The sequence below is a fragment of the Cupressus sempervirens genome, chromosome 10, assembly GCF_028749045.1.
Source record: "Cupressus sempervirens isolate cs-2001-9-10 chromosome 10, ASM2874904v1, whole genome shotgun sequence".
Lineage (NCBI taxonomy): Eukaryota > Viridiplantae > Streptophyta > Pinopsida > Cupressales > Cupressaceae > Cupressus > Cupressus sempervirens.
This window is the reverse complement of record NC_143127.1, coordinates 103,953,422-103,974,038: the sequence shown is the minus strand read 5'-3', so window position 1 is coordinate 103,974,038 and position 20,617 is coordinate 103,953,422. Positions and strand designations below refer to the sequence as shown.

The 20,617-nt window shown below is 33.0% G+C and overlaps 1 protein-coding gene across 1 annotated transcript in view; it reads left to right on the top strand.

Annotated features, from left to right (window-relative positions):
- Positions 1-2,944, top strand: part of LOC149532807 (uncharacterized) — a 41,535-nt gene extending 38,591 nt beyond the window's left edge. Inside the window, exon 2 of the mRNA XM_089804950.1 lies at positions 2,495-2,944. Within this exon, the coding sequence (XP_089661076.1) occupies positions 2,495-2,586 (92 nt within the window). The 3' untranslated portion in view covers positions 2,587-2,944. The remainder of the gene's footprint in view (positions 1-2,494) is intronic.
- Positions 2,945-20,617: the final 17,673 nt, after the last annotated feature.

Sequence of the window (20,617 nt, the reverse complement as noted above, 5' to 3'; positions counted from 1 at the left end):
CACTGTGAAGTACCTTATTGGCACATCCAGTAAGGAATGGGTTTTTGTTCGCTTCCCAAAATTCCAAGGCTTTCCATCCTCGAGGCCTGATCTATGACCAAGTTTTCCAAAGTTCATAAAATAATTTCCTGTATGCATAATCTTCCCTTCTGCCACCTTTTATAATTATTAATTTATGTAACTGTTCAATTAATAAAAATTAAATTAAATCAATTGAATATTTATTAAGTGACTTTAATGATATTTTCATTTTTGATTTCAAAAATCACTTTATATTATAATAATTGCCTTTAAAACAAACAATAATTGAATTAAGTATTATTTTTAATGTGGACAAAAATGGGAGATTACAACCTCCCTTTGTATGCACAACCTCATCACTTTGGCCTTCTCAGGGAGGGGAATTTTTTCCCAAACCTTTTGCCCATCTCTTGTTAACTGCCCCATATAGTTTTTGTTATACAAATGATATCGGCATCCTTACTTTCCCTTGAATTTCTTCTTTCTTGTTTCTGTCTATGCCTGTTGCATGTTGTAATATTTTTAAATTTTAATAAATGGGCATTTTAAATAGGTTTTGAGGGAGTTTAGAAGAGCATTCAATTGGGTTAATTTTCGTGTGTTGAAAATGTATATTCAGCTGCAAGTGAAATAGCACCTCTAGAAGGTCTAGAACTTTAAAAAAACTATGAGGAATTTGAATAAATGAAAAATGGGTACTAAATTTACAGGGGTAGATGGGGATGCATCCCTAGAATTTCTTGTCCGTCCTCATCCCTGGGACATTTTGTGGACAAGGGATGTTGGCGCTGTTTTCCTGATTTCCCAAAATTGTTTTTCTTTAGGCGATGCCTCGATTGGTGGAATCGTTGTAGGCAAACCTATGGGATGGCTGGACATCCCCAGTACACATTTGGGGATGCCAGATATCCCCTTTTTTCCTGTATTCAAAGAAACAGAAGTCATAATTTTGCCCTGTAAATGCATTTTTGCTTCATCTTTTCAATTGTTAAAAAACAAAAAATTGGCCCCCACCATTGGCGCCCCAAGGAACGAATGTTTCCGTGCACTCCCTCTATCGTCGATGCACCTTAAGTTTAAGAGGCATTAGATGAGCCAGTCTCTTATACTCATAGTGGCAGTGACTTGGACTCTGAAGTCGAATTTTGATGCAATGTTGGCAGATGTTCGTTAGAGGCAGCCATGTATTTTCTATTACTGTGTTTTTGACATTTGTTACTTTGTCATTTTGACATATGAGTGCAAACTTGTAGCCTTTGGGCATTTTATTTTATTATCATATGCAGATGGACTGTTTGACATGAATTATGGAAGCAATTAAGTAGCTGTAGCACTACTAATTTCTTTGACTCTCATCACTCATGTTGACTCTATTCTCCTGTTTTACTCAGTACATTTGCAATTTTATCAATGTTATGTTATTGTGTGAATCCCTTCACAGAAACTCAATGGAACATAGTAAATTTTCCTCAAGTCAGCTATCCCCAAAATGCTTCCCTTTTTGGTGTTTGAAATTGGTTACGATTTGGACACGCTTTTCAACTGTCTCTAGATCCATCAAATGTCTTCCATAGGGAATGGGCCAAAATATATAGGGGAGGTATCCTTGGGTACATATCAAAAAAACTTTCAAATAAGAGAAGGTATCCTTGGGTACATAGCAAAAAACTTTCAAATAAAAGAAGCCTTATTTCTCTTAGCAAGCTCCCCAGCACATACAAATTACTGAAGAACCGAGGATACAAAATCCACATTAATTAGGTATTTTTGAGGGAGGATATTTACAAGGTTTGATATCATTATACAAAATTGCTTAAGAGTTGAGGATACAAAATGCACATTAATTAGGTATTTTACATGTGGATATTTGCGATAAAGTAGAATATTTACAATGTTGGATATCAGTATGAGTGAATGTCATCGGCTTTATTCCCCTTCTTATATGATTAGCGCTGATCAGCCTTGGACTATTTTGGAGGTGCTGCTTCTAAGTTAATTTCATTTCTTTACACCAGAGTTGCCCATTTGTAACTTTATTGGTACCTGTGTTGGTTTTAGTCTTTCTCTTGATAGAATTCCTGTTATTGTAGGGGGAAAAAAATTAAATAGTCACTATATAGCATTTTAACCTTTGTAACATGGGAAGTCAAAACCTCAATGCTATTTCCCCTCTATTTCATAATGATGTTCACATGCCAGAGGTTGAGCACCATGATAAATTGTTGCCTTGAAAGTTGATAGAGTTTTAAAATATTTCATTCTCTGTCTGTCAATTTTATTGTACTTATTGAAATTCCTTTCGATTCTTGGGTAATTATCTTGATCTTTTCAAGCTGTCTTGCTTGATTCAAGTACAAATCACTAATGAAAATCTTCATAATGAGGTTGACTCCAATTGCTGAAATGATCATTTATGGCCAAACAACAAAAGTAAACTTAGCATTCGCTACTCATCTATTTATCCATTTGACAGGTAAAAAACATGCGTCCCATCAAGATTACATGGACAGAGCAGAAAAAGCTCGGAGAGAAAGGCTTTCAACAAGTTCCTCTTCTAGAACCTGAAATGGAATATACAAATTTGATTTTATTCTCTCTTACAATGGACTTGTAATTATAAGATTTTCTGGAGTAAAATGCTCTTTAAAGGCTCAGGCACATAGGGTGATCATGCAATGTTGTCTTGTTTTTACCACTAATTTATATGGTTGGATGAGGTGAATAAAAGTGCTTTAAGAGACTTATGGATGCATTTGAGAAGCTATTGTATACAAGAATGTTGGATTATAGTTTCTTCCGATCAGTTGTATGTTGGTTCGAGATTTAGTTATTGTTTTCCCTTACGTTTTCTTATGAACTGTCCATGCTATATGTTGGGTTTTATTAAAAGAAATCAATTAGGTTCGAATCCTATTTAAAGCAATTTAGATGTTTCTATTAGTTTCCTAGTCACTAATTCTTGAAAGCTACGAAGTACATGATGGTATATGCTCTTAATACTAGTCTTTGTACAGTGCAAATACTTGCATATGCTTGGTTTTGTCTTTTTCTCTTCATTTGAACCATTTAGAACATAAGACGAATTTTGGATTGCTTTGAATATTATAGCTAGTTCTACCTGTTATTTCTGTGGTTTCTATCTAGATTAGTACCCTAATCTGAAGCATAGATAATGTGCTCTAATTCATGTACGAATCTTAATCAACTTCCTATAGAAGTACAAAGTGACTAAATATAGAGAATAACTGCGTGATAACAGCATCAAAGTCTCTGCAAGACAGAAATAGCAGCTGAGCTTCAGCCTTCCTCACTTGTAAGGAGCCTATAATAGCAGGTTCAGGAATGACATGCAGTATTATTTTAGATTCTCTTTCAGCTTGAGAGAGACTTATTGCACCAGTAGCATCATGTGTTGTATGTAAATAAGTTCCCACCATAATAAATTTGAAGTGTTTTGTTGAAAGAAGTCTTCTCTGCTCGATGAAATTTGCACATGCAGATTTCATGTGTGTAGTTAAATAATTCTTTCTACCTGTGAGAGAAAGTTTGTTCCCTAAAATTACTATACATATGTTACTAGGAGAATATTCACGAGGGAAACTCACAAAAACTTTTCTGAAAGAAAGGGCTGACAAGGAAGGTATCTTAAATGTGCATTCTTATGTTATCAGGTGAACATGAAATGGCTAAAATGTCACTTGGTTGTTTTAATCATAGTTTCAAAAGTTAAATCAAAATATGTAGGAATCATAAGTACTCATGAGTCAAAGAAGGCCAAGAAGCTTGGTTATTGATTTGCGTATGCCAAGTTTTGACGAGTTTCTAGCAAGTTAATGGATTAAGTATATTTTAAGTCTGCCAATTTTTGCTGGATAATGAGTCCAAGTAAAAACTGTGGCTTTTGCCAAGAAACTTGGTCAAAGCTAATTAGTTTTTTAATTATCGAAACAAACTTCTTACAGGTTGAGAATTAAAAGATGAGATAAAAGAGCATTACTACAGCCCATAATATTGATAGGAGGGGTCAGTGGGAAGTAATGTAAATTAGGATCCATTTAATGAGTAGGGGGTGCATGCCAAACCTTCATCCGCGCTATCCTTACCTCCTTTCGCCCCCTCCACCTACCTATTTGCATGTTTTATCTGACTATTTAGTGTTTAATTAAAGTTACTGATCAGCTGGAAGAACTTTAAAATAGGACCACACGTGATAGAGGGTGTGCTATTTCTTTTCCACATATTATGGGACTATTGAAGGCTTATTTTAGGTTATGCTTCATGAAGGATTTTGATGTACTTTAGCACTTGTTTCCGCTATGTTGCAAATTGGCTTCACAGTCGGTCCCACTGAACAACATAAATGTTCAAGATAAAACTTAAGAAACTCATTTAGTTGAAACAGATATGGCTAACTTTAGGAAGTGGGGACAGCGTTGGGATGATGGAAATATTAACAAATGAGGTATAGGAGAGATGTATCGGCAGGGTTAGAAAGAGCATTAGGAACCTAGAATCGGGATTGGAAATTGCTCCGGAATCTGCCATTATCTTGAATTAGATTTATAATTATAAAAAATGTTACTTTTATGCTGAAAATAGTAAAAAATTCATTTAGGAAAATCTGCAAACCTTCCAAGTCACGAGTAACAGAGAGCACTTACCCTTTTGTGATATTGCTATTAGGATTTAACTGTGTGATTTTGAGTCAAACTCATTGACCCATGTTTCATGTGTTGTGATTCAACGAACACTTAGTGCTCATTGGATCTAGGTGATGCTCACAAGGGTGAAGCCTCGAGACTTCCCAGGAGGTCACCCATCCTAGTACTACTCCAGCTTGAGCGTGCTTAACTACGGAGTTTCCTCTAACGATGGAGGAAACTCCGTAGTTATGCGCACTCAAGCTGGCTCCATGGTTAAACCATGGAGGAAACTCTGTAGTTAAGCGCGCTCAAGTTGGAGTAGTACTGGGAACACTTAGTGCTCATTGGATCTAGGTGATGCTCACAGGGGTGAAGCCTTGAGACTTCCCAAGAGGTCACCCATCCTAGTACTAAGCCTGAGTGCGCTTAACTACGGAGTTTACTCCAATTATTATTGGGATGGGTGACCTTCTGGGAAGTCTCGGTGCTTCACCCCTGTGAGCATCACCTAGATCCAATGAGAACTAAGTGTTCCATTTATTCTCATGAGAGATGGATTCCTGTTGAATCACTACTCATGAAACATGGGTCAATGAGTTTGACTCAAAATCACAATTAAATCCTGATAGCAATATCACAATTTGACTTGCTGTGGAAATTATCTCCTACTTACCCTTTAAAAAAAAAAATTTATAGCTGGCCTATTTCTAAGAATGGGTTTTCAAGGGGTTGGTTGTAAATAGTTTATGGTATTCCCAGATTTCACATTATAAATAATGTTTTTTCTCAAATAATATCCTCACGAACAAGAAGAGAAAGAGAAAGATGTTATGTTTTTAGTTCTCATACGAAGTCTTTGACTCTAACCGTGATATAAGAGTTTTCATTGAATTTATTAAATAATGATCTATCCTTGCTAGATACCCAATTACTTCTGTTTGCTATACTTTATCATTAAAATATAATAAAAGTAGTTTTCTTGTGCACAACTTTTGTCTCTTCTATAGTTTCCTACTTTTGATGTTCTTGTTTGATATGCATAGATAACTAAGCCTTGCAAATGTTGAGCTTTTCAGTGTTAATTTGGGCTTGATGAAGATGAATTTATTTGAGCCTTTTTGGAGTCCATCCATGATTTAGTCCCTTAACATGTTCAAAGCTTCTATTTAGACAGTTTTAAAATCTGCACCTTGATCACTACATTTTTGAAAGTAGATACAATTCACTTAGTCAAACAAACATTTTCATGTAAGTTAGATGTACTAATTTTTAATTGTCTCACATTCAACACGGCCACAACTCAATAATCCCTTGTACATGCTTATGCTCAAAAGCTTTAACCTTTCACTATTAGGGTCATCCCAAAATCCAAAGCTAATCCTTAAGTCTTCATTTGTGATGACTTTGCCTACATCCTCAAGGTAAATATATGTTTTATGATTTTTCCACAAATGTTAAGATAAGATAAGATAAATTTATTAATGTCCAACAGGAGACCAATGAGGGTCTAAGAGACTGGAAACGGTACAAAGGGCAAACACCAGTTCAGGGGAGCACCAGATGGTGTCCGCAAAAAGAATGTGGATTTCATTTTCTCTTGTTTGAGATTTATGATCTCTCTTTAAATTGTGATTGATTATCGGTGTAATCTTTCAATTTAGTCCAATTATAATATGATAATGAATTTTCCATTAGTGTTGGGTCCAAAAAAATATATTAACAATCATAAATGCAAAATGCATAAATACAAAGGGGTCATCTAACACCATAATTTTTAGATCACACAGTGATTGTCTCGAGCATGTAATGTATAAACATGAGACCAACCATGTATATCACAAGTTGAGTAGCTCCACCAAAATCCCAAATACATAGTGATCGATGCCAAAATACATCACAATTGCACAAGGACTAGCTCTCTCATACATCACAAATGTACAATGACTAGCTCCCTCATACTTAACAAGTACACAATGACAGTTTTTTAGCATTCATCACAAATATATAGCAACTTCTCTAGAGCACCTTATCAATGCATAGTGAATATGTTTGACTTACACCACAAATACATAGTAAGTGGCTCATGTAGGAATCACAAAGGCAATAGTGGCCTAGTAACCTTAGTTGTGGTCAACTATCTTCTTCACAATTTTGGGTAGCACTTGATATTGGTCACTTATGTGTTATAGCTTACCTTAGTGATAATACATGCCACCTAGTGATCTTATTGTTATGTTAACTAACTTCTTTACAATCTTAGTTACCTTTGGTTATTGTTATCCTCAAAATAAGACAACTATCTATACAATTGTTCTCATATCAAATCTTAGATAGCCCATTGAAATCCTTCACTTCTTTTAATTAGGTGAACAATGACTAATCCAAAATAACATAGAGATAATTTGCACTTGCAACAATCTATTCTATTGTTGCCTTTCTAAATGCACATTCAACATCTCCTACTACTCTTGGTCATCTTGTAACTATGAGGATACTTCGTGCTTGGTCACTATTTCTATATTTATAACATTCTATAATAGATTCAAATCATCATATATTTTCCAATTTGTTTGATAAAAGTCCCGCTTTAGTTTTTAAACCCTTTACCCACTCTTGAGTGAGCCTTTTATAAGACTTATCTTTTTGCACCTTGCTTACCATTTTCTTTCCAATTGCTGAACTTATGTGTAAGGATGTATTTGTTCCACTTATTGGATGAGGAGTAGCATCAACTGGGAATTCCAAACAAGTAGCATCAACTAGGAATTCCAAACAATCCCTTAAGAGTTGAACAACCCTTTTCAAATCACCTTGTCTTGCTTGTCGTTTTCAAACTTTCTACTAATATGAAAGTTCTTAATTAAAAATTACGAACATCTCCATATTTGCATGTCAGTCCCAAGTCATTCTTTCTTATATTAAATCAATAGAGGTAATGTGACTGGGTTCCTTTTGAGTTGAAGGGTGTGTTATTTCTACAAACAAGCCATTAGGTGTCATGATTTTTGATTGATCTACACGTGGCTTTCAACTTTTTAGACTTAGGAGTCATATGTAGCAATTGTCTCACAATGTTGGCATCATGCAAGTTAATTGGAACCATTTTTCTTTTCTTTGAAAGAGTATTTTCCAACCATGAAGGTCAAGAAGTATCTACCACTTTAGTCACTAATTGGGAACTAGTATATGTGAACTACATAGCTTTCCTCAGAGATACACTTTAGTAATGTTTTACAAATTAAAAGCGAAGAGTGATGACTAGTTATTATTTAAAATTGACTTATTAGTTACATTTGGAGCAAGTTGGGAAGGTGAGGCCTAGATGAATCAAGAGCTATCTAGTCAATCTCAACTTCTAAATTTGCTTCTTTTTCCTTGTTCTCCTTTTTTGTTTCTTTTTCCTTGTTCTTTTGTGGGCCATCCCCACATTTTTTTAATGTTCCTTTCTTCCTTTAGAAGGCTCTTCTCCATCTTCTGCTAGTACAATCACCTTTTGGGTAGAAATACAATGCTTGAGGAATCTACTATTTTTACTATGGTTACTTTGGCATACAATATTTCTCTCTCCTTTTGTTTGCATCTTTGATGGAGATCCAACTTTCTTTTTGGTGAGTGATCCTTGAGTTATTGTAACTACCAATTTTCATTTTAATATCCTTTTCGCTTCCTAAGGTCCTAGCTTATGATTACATTTTTTTGTAATTGAATGTCATTGATGTAAGTTGTGTCTATAAGGTTTAATTCACAGTCCTCTACATGTAAGATATCCCAATTTAACTTGTAATAGGACGATTTGTGGGAGTGTCATCCTCATCCATCTCCTTCTCCTCACCTCATAGGTAAATAAATAATAATCTTTAAGAAGTTGAGTGTAGTGGAAAGCCAAACCTAATCGTAATTTTTTTCTGAAAAATTCCTTTCTATCAAAGGAAAATCTTATCTCATAAGATTGAATGTTGTATTTAACTACATTCTTCTCAAAGTTGAGGGCATTAAATTGTAATTTGGATGAATGGTACCCAAGACTGACTGGGAGTTTAGAACCTTCTCTTTTTTTCTTGTACACATGTTGTTTACCTTAGGTCATTGTTTATAGATTTCATTGAGAACATATTTAACTTAGGCATTTTTTGGCAGCTTATAAGAGAACTCATTAAAAACCATTAATCTTGATATATGTAAACCTTTGATACTAAATGAAATGGTCTCTGCCGTTACTAACTAGTTGAAGTGCCTTTAGTGAAATTATTTAGCCTAGGTCGCCAAGTAATTATTTGTTCTATTTCATGGTGAATACATCATTCCACCTCTTGAATTCGTTACAACTCATTTCTAGTTGCAATTGATCATAATGGTCACACATTTGAACCTTATCATCATATATTTATGAGAGGAAGTCTTGACCACCTCCTAGTCCAAGTGAAGATGTTAAAAAGATACAAGGACATATGTAGTAATTTATTCAAAAGAAATGTGAAAACCATATAGTGCAACCTGCCATTGAAAAGAGTTGCATAATCCAAGTATTGTTGTCCAAAAATAATGAAATGAATAAAAACCAATGTCTACTCCTCAAAGGCCATTAGCATCCACATCACTCCTCAATGTATGAAGTCACATTTTCATGCCTTAAATCTTTTCAATAAAGTGTGATCTATGCAATTTTAGGGCAACTAGAAAATGCCCTTCTCAGGACAACAAACCACCCTCTCGTAATGATATTCCTACAATATCCTTTTATTTTCACTAAACTATGTGACTTATGATTATTGTGAAGTAAAATTTTGCATAAAATTTCATCACTTATGCACCCTAGGACAATGTATATGTAGTGCACAACTACATGGAAGGTAGTTCCATCTAGTAACTCACTCCCTACCATTGTTTGAGTTTCCTTAAATTGGAAAATTTTGGTAGTGTAGCAATAGACAACCACAATTTTCAAATGATAAATTCTAAATTTTGAGTTTGATTCCTAAAATAATGGTTGGATTTTTATTTGAATTCTAAAGTTGGATTACCAAATTATAATTTTACTTGTGTAATAAAGGAAAATTAAGGTTTATAAGATTTATAAATGCAAGTCTAAAGATCTCCATCTTTTTATGAATTTTGAACAAAAATAGGTCTAAGTGATATCAAGGGAGCATCGAGTTCTAGGATTCTAGTTCTTTGTTGCAAATGATTGATATAACAAAGTGTTGTGAATGAGATGGGCTAACAATGGTAAAATGGTTAATTCTGATAGAATGCACTAGATACATCATTTATTATTAATGACTAAAAATGGTCTCAAATCAAACTCTAACCATTATTATTTTAAAGTAAGATTGACCTTTCTAAGCTTACTCTTGTCAACAAAGAAGGTTATGCTTATTAATCAATTTATTTTTTGTCTTGATTCACATAAACCCAATTTCATGGTGAAATGGTTGGCAAAACTGAACTCAACTAGCACCTTATAGAATTATCTGATGATTATAATCATCATTGCACTATTTTGAATTAACATTTGAATATCAATACTTATGAGTCTTTGACAATATATTATCTGCACACACCACTTATATTATAATAGTGATCTTAATGGTCAATAATAATATATTAGGATATATCATACAAAATAATTAGAATTGGTTTTGTAGTTTGCTTAAATTGATATCTTCCTTCTATTGAGTCAATTTGGTATAGCTATAATACTCTTTGCTTAGTTCTTGTATTAGTTCAAATATTAGGATTCACACACTTAATACACACATGCCACACACATGCACTAGCACCTTATAGAATTATTCAATGATTAGAATCATCATTGTATTAGAGTAATTAGATTTTTCCTAATTAACTCTAGTTTGCTTAAGCTAAACTTTAGGCATCTAATAATTAATTCTTTTATTAATTGTTATGATGCAACCTAGTTTAGACCTTTTTAGGGTTTTGATATCCTTTATAAGGGCAATCTCTCTTTGTAATTATTTACCAGTTCACTTTTGATTATAGCAATTTATCTTTTTGCTCGTCAAGAATGTCTCATTTGTGGATTTGGCAATTTCAGCCTCCATAGCTTTTTGCTTCTCTCTTTTATAATAGGTGTTTGCATGCAGGTGATGCTTGGGAGCTGTAGGGCTGGTTTTTCATTAACTCAACACATTGCACTATTTAGAATTAACATTTGAATATCAATATTTATGAGTCTTTGACTATATATTATCTGCACACACCATTTATATATAATTGTGATCTTAATGGTCAATAATAATATATTAGGATATATCATACAAATTGATTGCAAATTGCGCGCATGCACGCGCGCACACACACACACACACACACACACTCTCTCTCTCTCTCTCTCTCATACACAGAAAACTTAACTAGCACCTTATATAATTATCCAATGATTAGAGTCATCGTTGCCCTATTTTGAATTAACATTTGAATATATTTATGAGTCTTTGACTATATGTTATCTACACATAGCACTTATATATAATTGTGATCTTAATGGTCAATAATATATATTAGGATATATCATACAAAATGATTACAAATGGTTTATTTAGTTTTCTTAAATTGATAGCTTCCTTCTATTTAGTCATGCAACAATTTGGTATAGCTATAATACTCTTTGCTTAGTTCAAATATTAGGATTCACACCCACACACACACACACACGTGCTCATACACACAAAGTTTATCCATGAATCGAAGTGTATTACTAAGACTATCAAATTGTGATATTAATATAAATGCAATATACAATTTTAGTACCAATTACATTGTTAAGCATGCCTAAAACTAAGATTGCACTAGTAAATATTGAACAAGTAAGATAATGCTAGTGCAATGTTCAAGGAACATAACACTCTAAGAAGCATTTATAAACATAATCCCATTAACAACCATTCCAATATAAGTAGTTTTTAAAATGATTACATACACCACAAGGAAAACCTTGTAAGTTGGTACCTCTGTTATTCCAATTGTTGAAAAGTTTTCATTAACACTAAAATATCATTGACAAAGACTTTGTTCACTAATTTTTGACTCCCAAAATTTATAAAAAATGAAGAGGAGTTATTTAATAAATCATGGATTTACCTATATAGATTAGCATAAGAAGTGAATAATATTAAAGAGAAATTTCAAGAGGAGATTATAATCATTTTGTGGTAGATCTATGATTAGTTTATACCATATTTAAGAACGAAATTATTGTATATTGAAGAAAAGAGTTGTAGCTCTTGTGATGACAATTTGAGTGAGACATTGGGGTTTTTAATGAGTTAGTGCCCGTGACATGAATAAGGGCGGATGCCTCTATAATTTGTAACAAGAAAATTAATACAAGAAATACATTTCCTTGGTTTTCTTTTGCAAATATTTCAACAAACTATTTTGTTTTTGTGATTCCTATTGTTTTCTTATATGTCCTGATTTATAATTAAATCATAAAGGAATTAAATAAGTTTTAAGAAGGTTAAAAAATATTATTACATTGTTTCACCTTTTCTCAGTATAACCATTTGCTTATCGATTGGTATTAGAGTCAACTCCTTCAAATTAGTCTAATCGATTAGAAGGAATATCTAAAAATCACCCTCAAGTGGAGAACACAAAATCCTAAACCAACACTCCATTGTTTGATGGAATAAAGTTTTCTTTATGGAGCCTAAGGATGAAGGCTTACATAAGTGCCATAGGATTTTAAATATTGCACCAACGAAAAATGGAAGTATAAAGCTCCATAAAATCCTCAAATAGATTCATCAGAGAAGAAGGCAAATGAAAATAATACAAAAAATAAAAGAATTTAATTTTATGTTGATAAGATAAAAACTTGTGAAAGTGATGCATTATTAATGTGCGATGCACATATGCGACAAGTTGGGATACATATATGAAGATGACAACAAAGTGAATAAAGAAAAACTTCAAACCCATGGAGGGGAATTTGAAATCCTTAAGATGTTCAAAGAAGAAAATATTATTGCCTATCTACTTTGAGTTGATGAGATACTAAATTCCATAAGAAGTCTTGGATAACAAATTGAAGAATAAACAATAGTTCAAAAGATATTGAAATATCTTCTTGTGAGATCCGATGCTAGACTCTCTATTATAGGAAAAATGAGGAAATTGGATAAATTAAGCATGGATGAGTTATTTGAAATCATTATAACATATGGAATGAGGACTAAAAATCATCAAAAGGAAAATCAACCTTCAAAGCCACAAGAAGATCAAAGGACAAAGAAATGGTTACAAGTATATGTTTTTATGAAGTAGCTAATTAATGAGGAAGCTTATTTTGTTTAGAAGTTAAGTAAAAGGAACAAGGGAAAGCTACCGATTAAATAATTTAATTGTAGAAAAGTTGGATAATTAATTAAGAATTTGTCCATAGTTAAGAAAAAGTGACAACAATAAAGAAGAACCTTATAGGAGGAAGGAAAACACATTTAGTCACATTTATGAAAATAATAAGAAGTTTTATGACTACAATTAGAGAATCTCTATTAATAGAGATGATGAATTATCCAATGAAAGAGATAGGGTAGCTATAGAGAAGAAACACATTTTGTGGCATTTGAAACACAATCAAGTTTACTGAAAATGGTGATAAATCAATCAATCTCATAGTAGGATGAAAGCATCAAGCCTAACTATGATGAATATTATTTTAAATAAATCTAAATTATGATAATTGATTTATAAGATAAAAAAGGAATCAAAGAAAATAATTATCAATTTGAAAATTCAAACTAAAGAAGGGAAACTAATTCAAGAAGATGTGTAAATACAACTGAAAAGAAGGGAATAATTTTTTTTTTTTAATTAGTTAAGAAACCAAATGAGGGATTTGAAGTTTACATAGATAAGGCCTGACCTGAAGGAAGAATTTCATGTCATCAACATCACATAGTTAGCACAACATACATTGACAACAAAAGAAGAACACAAGAACAAAGACTAAGCTCTAATGGGAAGGGCCAACATCATGCCACAAGAGTAGACAAACAAGAATTGGAATAGTATTCCTTCCTATAACATCAAAACAACTATCTAGGGAATAGTATCTTTAGGTTTCCCAAAAAAGGAGGACCCGATGGGGTAACTCATCCTTTAAAACTTTTATATCTTTTCAAATCTCATTATCCCTTTGTCTTTTATCTGCTCGGTAGACATGCACAAACACTAAAATGAAAGTAAATATAACTAAACTAATTCAACATATGCATGCAAATATAATTCAAAACATCATAACATCTGACACAATGATTTAGTTACATAGAAACCCTTGGTTAGAGGGAAAACTACGGTGGGGATGGCACCAATGAATCCTTCACTACTACAACAAGAGGTTGCCTTGTTATGGATACAATGTTTGTCACATTTGGTGACTTAACTCTATTAGGAGTAATACATTAGATCTGTAAAGATCTACCTTTCTCAAGGATTTAACAACACAATACAATGTGTGTACTTGGTTAAGAGATTTACAATCAGACTATTAAGTCTACCCTATTAAAGGATTTATCTGCTACAATGGTAGGAAAATAGCAATGAGCTTTGATTTGATTAGATGCAACTTACTTTGCTACTCAAATCTCTTTTCTATTCAATGATCTATCACCTCCAATGATTGATATATTAAATCCTTCCTTTTTCTACTTGTAACTCTGCTTTGCAGTAGAACTAAATTCTCAGTCCTCACTTTCATAGTTTCAACAATAACAACTTTAGTAGTAATTACATCAACTACTTTTTCAACAACCTTAAATTGTTCCTTGTAGGTCCTTAAATAAATTTTTTTTTGCCTCTTTCGAACCTTGACCTAATTAGGGTTTAGGATTTTTTTGAAATTTTCTCTTGATCTAAACCAACAATCTAGAATCAACCTTTCCATATTATTGGCCTCCTTGTGTTTCATTGGTCCCCATTCTACCTTGGGATCATAAATAATTATTTTTCTATTCCCAATAAATCTTAACTTATAGTTTACTTGATCTATACAAACATCTTTTCTTTCTTGGTGGAATTCCAATACATAGTAATCTGTACCATTTCAAACTTTTATGTGTTTCTTGTGTAACTAGATCAATACTTTGTTCAAGCTAGGTAGTAATGTTGTCATTTGGTTTCCTCATGACTGAGTTAATCTTTTCTCACTTGGGTAACTTTGTGCTTGATAAACATGTATCTTCTCAGTGTACATAGAGATCAATTATAACTATCTCATACTTGTGCTTATATTCTTCCTTGACTTAGTTTGATACTGTGACTTGGTAGCTTCATTCACCGACTGACCATTTTGCAGTAATGACAACAATGAATGTATATAGGAGTAACATTCTCCCCCTTTGGCATTAGTGGAAAAACCTTCTACATACTAGCTCAAAAGTTGACTAAGTGAAAATGAGTTTCATGCCCCTTGAGTATATACTTCCTTCACATCATGTTTTGATACTCAATATAGCATGTGTTTTTCAAAATTCATTTTGTACAAAGATTATACATTTAAATCCTCATATCCTTATATCTCTTGACATAGCATATAAACTCATATACTCCTTATATCAAAACATATACATAATTATCCCCCTTTTTTGACATTTATGCCAAAAAACAAAATTTCAGGAATTTGAAATTTCCACTTAAAACTCATGCCCAAATGATCAAGAAATTGTTGGTGACTCTTCATCATAACTATCATAGTGGTGTCCTAGTTGGTCTTTAGGATTTTAGGTGTTTTCTTCTCTCTTTAGGATTTTAAGTGTTTTCTTCTCCACTTTCAATTTGGCTACAAGTTCTAGCATGTGATCTGCAATTGATAATCCATGTGCAATGATCAAGTCTTTAGCTTTGTTGATACATGTCTTTGCATAACCTCAAGATGAGGTAACTTTTGGAAAGTATAATTGGAACAATTGTTATGTTGTCATTGATGTTAAACCGTACTGGTGAGATACTTGCTGCCTATGTAGAGTACAATATCATATGATTGACAAAGAGGATTTAAAAAGAAGAGATAACAAGAAGACCTAGTGGAAAGGTTGAGCTATGTGGAACTACAATGGGCACTTGATTGGTTGGCACATTGGCAAGAAAATGTGTTGTTTAATCATTATACTAAGTGGAGAAGTTAGTTGAATTGAAGTCTAGTTGTGATGATCAATGGAAGACTAAATGCATAGGCTAAACTAAGTAACAGAGCAGAAGATTAAGGAACTTATAGTTGAAGTTGAGCTATGCTAGTGTCGACTGAGTGAATAGTTCAAGCCGATAAAATATAGTGTCAATTAAGAATAAATAAAAGACTAAATATTAGAAAATTTAGACCGAGAAAAGACAAAGTATATCAAGCAAAACAATTAGTATTGAACAAGTTGTCTAGTGATGACTGAGGCTAAGGAATCCAATGTTGATCGCATGACAACATTTGATAGTTTGTGAAGGAATTTAGATTCCCAACCAACATAGTCAAATTTTTGGATTGGTCAAAGTGTGTGAAAGATAATTATTGATGAGATAAAGCATTTAATGCAAGATAAATTGTATTTGGGTGTTCTTAGACATGGATTCAAAGATAAGTTTTGAGAAGTATCTAGAAGGAGGAAACAAAATGATGGAAGGATTCGATGAATTTGACCTAATCCTAAGATCAATAGTGATGTTTAAGTGGTAAAAGATCAAAGATACCTATTTAAGGAGGCATAAGGATAACCTAGAGAGGTTGGAGAAATTGTTGATTGTGTTGATTGGCGAACTTGAACAGAAAGCTGTGAAGAGTCGAGTAGAGGTGAAGTGTGATTGCTTGAAGGGTTTCCAAGAAAATTAGTAATGGAGATATTAATGAAAGCCAGTCAGTAGATTAGTAGATGAGCTACATTGTGATCTGTATTTGCAAAGTGAGTTGTACTTATCAAATCAACCTGTTGTTACTTTCTAACCATTGTATCAGTTAAAATACTTTACTCAAGCTTGACCTAATAGTCATTTGTAAATCCTTTAATAAAGGTGAAATTCTAATGGGATGTTCTTAATCCCTTGAACCATACCACTCCTAACAGGGTGATTAAACCTTTAACAGGGTCACACCTAATAATGTGTATTATAACCTTTAACAGGGTTAGCTCTTAACCGAGGTCACTTCAAAAGAGTAAAAAATTGGTAGCATGTTACTGATGGTTTTTTCCAAATTGGGTTTCCATGTTAAATCTTGGTGTCATACTTGTGTGAATGATATTTGGTGTATTTTATTTCTTATTGCTTTATGTTCTGCAAGTAGGTTAATATTGGGACAATGGACTGCAAGTTTATGCTACTAATAAGTTGATATAGAGATCGAGTGGACTAATGAATAAGTCTGAGTTGTTAAAAGTGGTTAAAAGTTTATTTGGGACATTCAGACCCGAGGATAACTGATTCACCCCCCCTCTCAATTATTCTAAAATCATTCTAACAATTGGTATCAGAGCTTGTTGTGATTTTAAGGAAATTTTGAAGGGAGTTAAAGCTAAAGATCAAGATGTTTAGAAAAGTGGTACCCAAGATGAACATGGAGAACTTCCCTGCACGAAAAAGTCTAATGAAGCTACACATTTCTGGAAATGGAGGTTCAATAGTATACTACCTAGAGTATAACTACGTAGTACTATCAACACTTATGAAAACCCATTAGATAAAGGAGAAACAAGAACACAATCGTGCAATGTCGGAGATTGCATCTTTCCTAAGTTACTCAGAGTTTGATGATATAAAGGAATGCACTACTACAAAGAAATGTGGAAGAAATTGGGAAAAATCCATGGTGGAGATAAAAATGTATTAAGAGCTAAGTCAGAGTGCTTGAGAGGCAAGTTTGATGACATGAAGATGAAAGAAGGTGAGAACATTTCATAATCCTATGGCTGAATCAAAGAAGTGGTGAATGCAATTAGAAGAGTTGAAGGAAAAATCAATGATGAAACTGTGATAAGCAAGGTACTAAGAACCATACTTCCTATTTTTTCTATTAGAGTTTTTTATTTACAAGAATCAAGATGTAATTTTGGTAATAATCTGACCTTGGATAGTCTAATTGGAAGGTTTGCTGCTTTTGAATTTTTAAATTTTGATAGTTTTACTACCCCTAATATTTGAATCCACTTTCAAGTCATAATTGCTTCTACATAAGTCTAAGAAGAAGAAAGGAAAGTATGAGGATAGTGATAGTGAATCATCTGATGATGATCTTGAGGATCTTGAAGCATTAATGGCTAGAAGGTTACTACGAGGCAAAGGAAAATTCAAAGGTAAACTTCCTATAATTTATTTTTCATGTAATAAAATTGGCCATATTGTTGCAAGATGTTTTGACAAGGATGACAAGGATGAAAATAAAGACAAAAAGTACTAAGAAAGAAGAGACAGAAGAGACATCAAAGGATACAAATACTACAAGGAAAAAGCTAAGAAATCTTTACATTGCTGAAGAAGGAACTGATAGTGATTCTGGTAGCCATGATGAATAAGTTGTTTATGTTGCAATGAAAGATGATTTTGAGGAAGATGCAAAAATTGCACTTATTTCATATGTGAGAAAATGTGATAGGTGGATAGTTTATAGTGGTTGATCACATCACATGAGTGGTGATGATAGTAAGTTTGAAGTTTGAGAACATTATAAAGGAAGCTGTGTTAAGTTTGGTAATGATGCACTATGTCTCGTCAAAGGTAAAGGATCGATAAGATTGAATGATAAGATCTGATATCATAATTCTTATTGGGTGTAAGACTTAATTAAAATTTGTTGAGTGTTGCACAGTTGAACAATTTAGGTTACAAAGTTGAGTTTCAACACAAGAAGGCTAAGATCTATAATGGATCTGGAGAACTTATTGGAAGTGGAGAACAAACAAGAGGTAACTTGTTCTACCTAGACCTAACTAGTGATACATGTTTATTTGCACAACATTAAGATGTTTGGTTATAGCATAAAAGGCTATGTCATGTCAACTTTGCTAATTTGGTAAGCATTAGTATGATGAAAAGAGTAAGAGGACTACCAAGATTGAAAAAACTTGATAATGTAATATGTAAGCAATGTCAATTGGGTAAAATGATAAAGTCTAGTTTCAAGAGAAAGATATATTCATCTAATGATATATTGGAGTTAGTTCATATTGATCTTTGTGGACCTATTGGAATGTAAAGCTACTATGGTGACAAATATTTTATTCTATTTGTTAATAATTACTCTAGAATGATGAGTGTGATGTTTCTTAAGGAAAAATATGATGCATTTAAATTATTTAAATAGTATTTGGCTAGTGTTGAAAAGGAAACATATAAAATCTTGAAGTTTCTGAGATCTGATAGAGCAGGTTAATTTATCTCTAAGGAATTCAACACATTCTAAAATTATAAAGGAATCACAAGAAAAGTGTTAGCACCAAGGACCCCTCCATAGAATGGTATAGCTGAAAGGAGAAATAGATCAGTCATGGACTGTGCTAGGACATTGATAATGGAGAAAAATATTTCACAAAAGTATTGGAGATAAGTTGTAAGTACAACTATTTACTTTGAGCTGAGTACAAGTCAAGAGAGGTATACATGTTACCCATTTGAGTTATGGTATAGATATATACCTAATGTGAAGTATTTCAAAGTATTTGGAAGAAAATATTATATACTAAAAGACAATAGACATGGAAAATTTGACGCTAAAAGTGATGAAGGCCTATTCCTAGGATATTCCACTAAAAGAAAAGCATTTAAGTATTTGAATTCTAACACTAACAAAGTTGTGAAAATTCAAATGCTAGAGTTGATGAATATGTACAGAAAATGAAGTTGAATGAAAATACGAACCTAAAGGCGACAAGAATTTCATATATGTGTATGAAGGAGAACCTAGTACCCTACTCAAGCCTAAAAAGAAAGCTTCCAAGTAGCAAAAGACAATGAATGTCGAGTTGCAATAGCAGACTGCCAAGCATCAAGTAGTTGGAGCCAATCATTAGGAAGTAATTGCTAAACAACTAGAAGAAGAAGAGGAGATACAAGAAGTGCTACCTGAAATGAATTTACAAGATGAACCTAATGAACTAGTGCAAGAAGAAATGAGAGTTGAACCTATGTTAGAAAAATATGTAAGAAGACATCATGCATGAGATCAAATCATTGGAAACAAATATTTATGAGTTATGACAAGAAAAAGACTGAGGAGTGATACATGCTTGTTGTGTGAGTATGAGCCTAGATTAGTCAAGGATGCACTTGAGAATGAAGATTTGATTGCAGCCATGAATGAAGAGATTGAGAAAATAGAGAAGAAGAGGACTTGGACATTGGTACCTAGACCAAAGGAAAATAACTTTATTGGTACAAAGTGGGTATTTAGAAACACGTTGAATGAAAAAGGTGAAGTCACAAGAAACAAAGCAAGAATAGTTTGTAAGGGATATGCACAAGAAGAAGGAATTGACTATGGGTAGACATTTCCCCATTTGTAAGGTTAGAAGGAGTGATCACTTTTCTTGCATACGTTATTTAAAAAGGATTCAAAATGTATCAAATGGATGTCAAATCTATATTTCTGAATGGAATACTGGAGGAAGAAGTCTATATTAAACAACCTGAAGGATTTGTTGATCCACGTAAGAGTAATATGGTATGTAAGCTACATAAAGCATTGTATGGATTGAAACAAGCCCTAAATCATGGTATGAAAGGTTGCACACATATTTGGTAAATATTGGTTTTGCAAGGACTAATGATAATGGTAATCTATACTTGAAGATTGAATCTGGAAGAGGGATATGCTTAGCTAAGATATTTGTGGATGATATCATATTTGGAGGACAAGATTCATTGTGTAAATTATTTGCTAATGAAATGAAGAAAGAGTTTGGGATGTCTATGTTTGGAGAGATCAAATTCTTTGTTGGTTTGCAAGTATATCA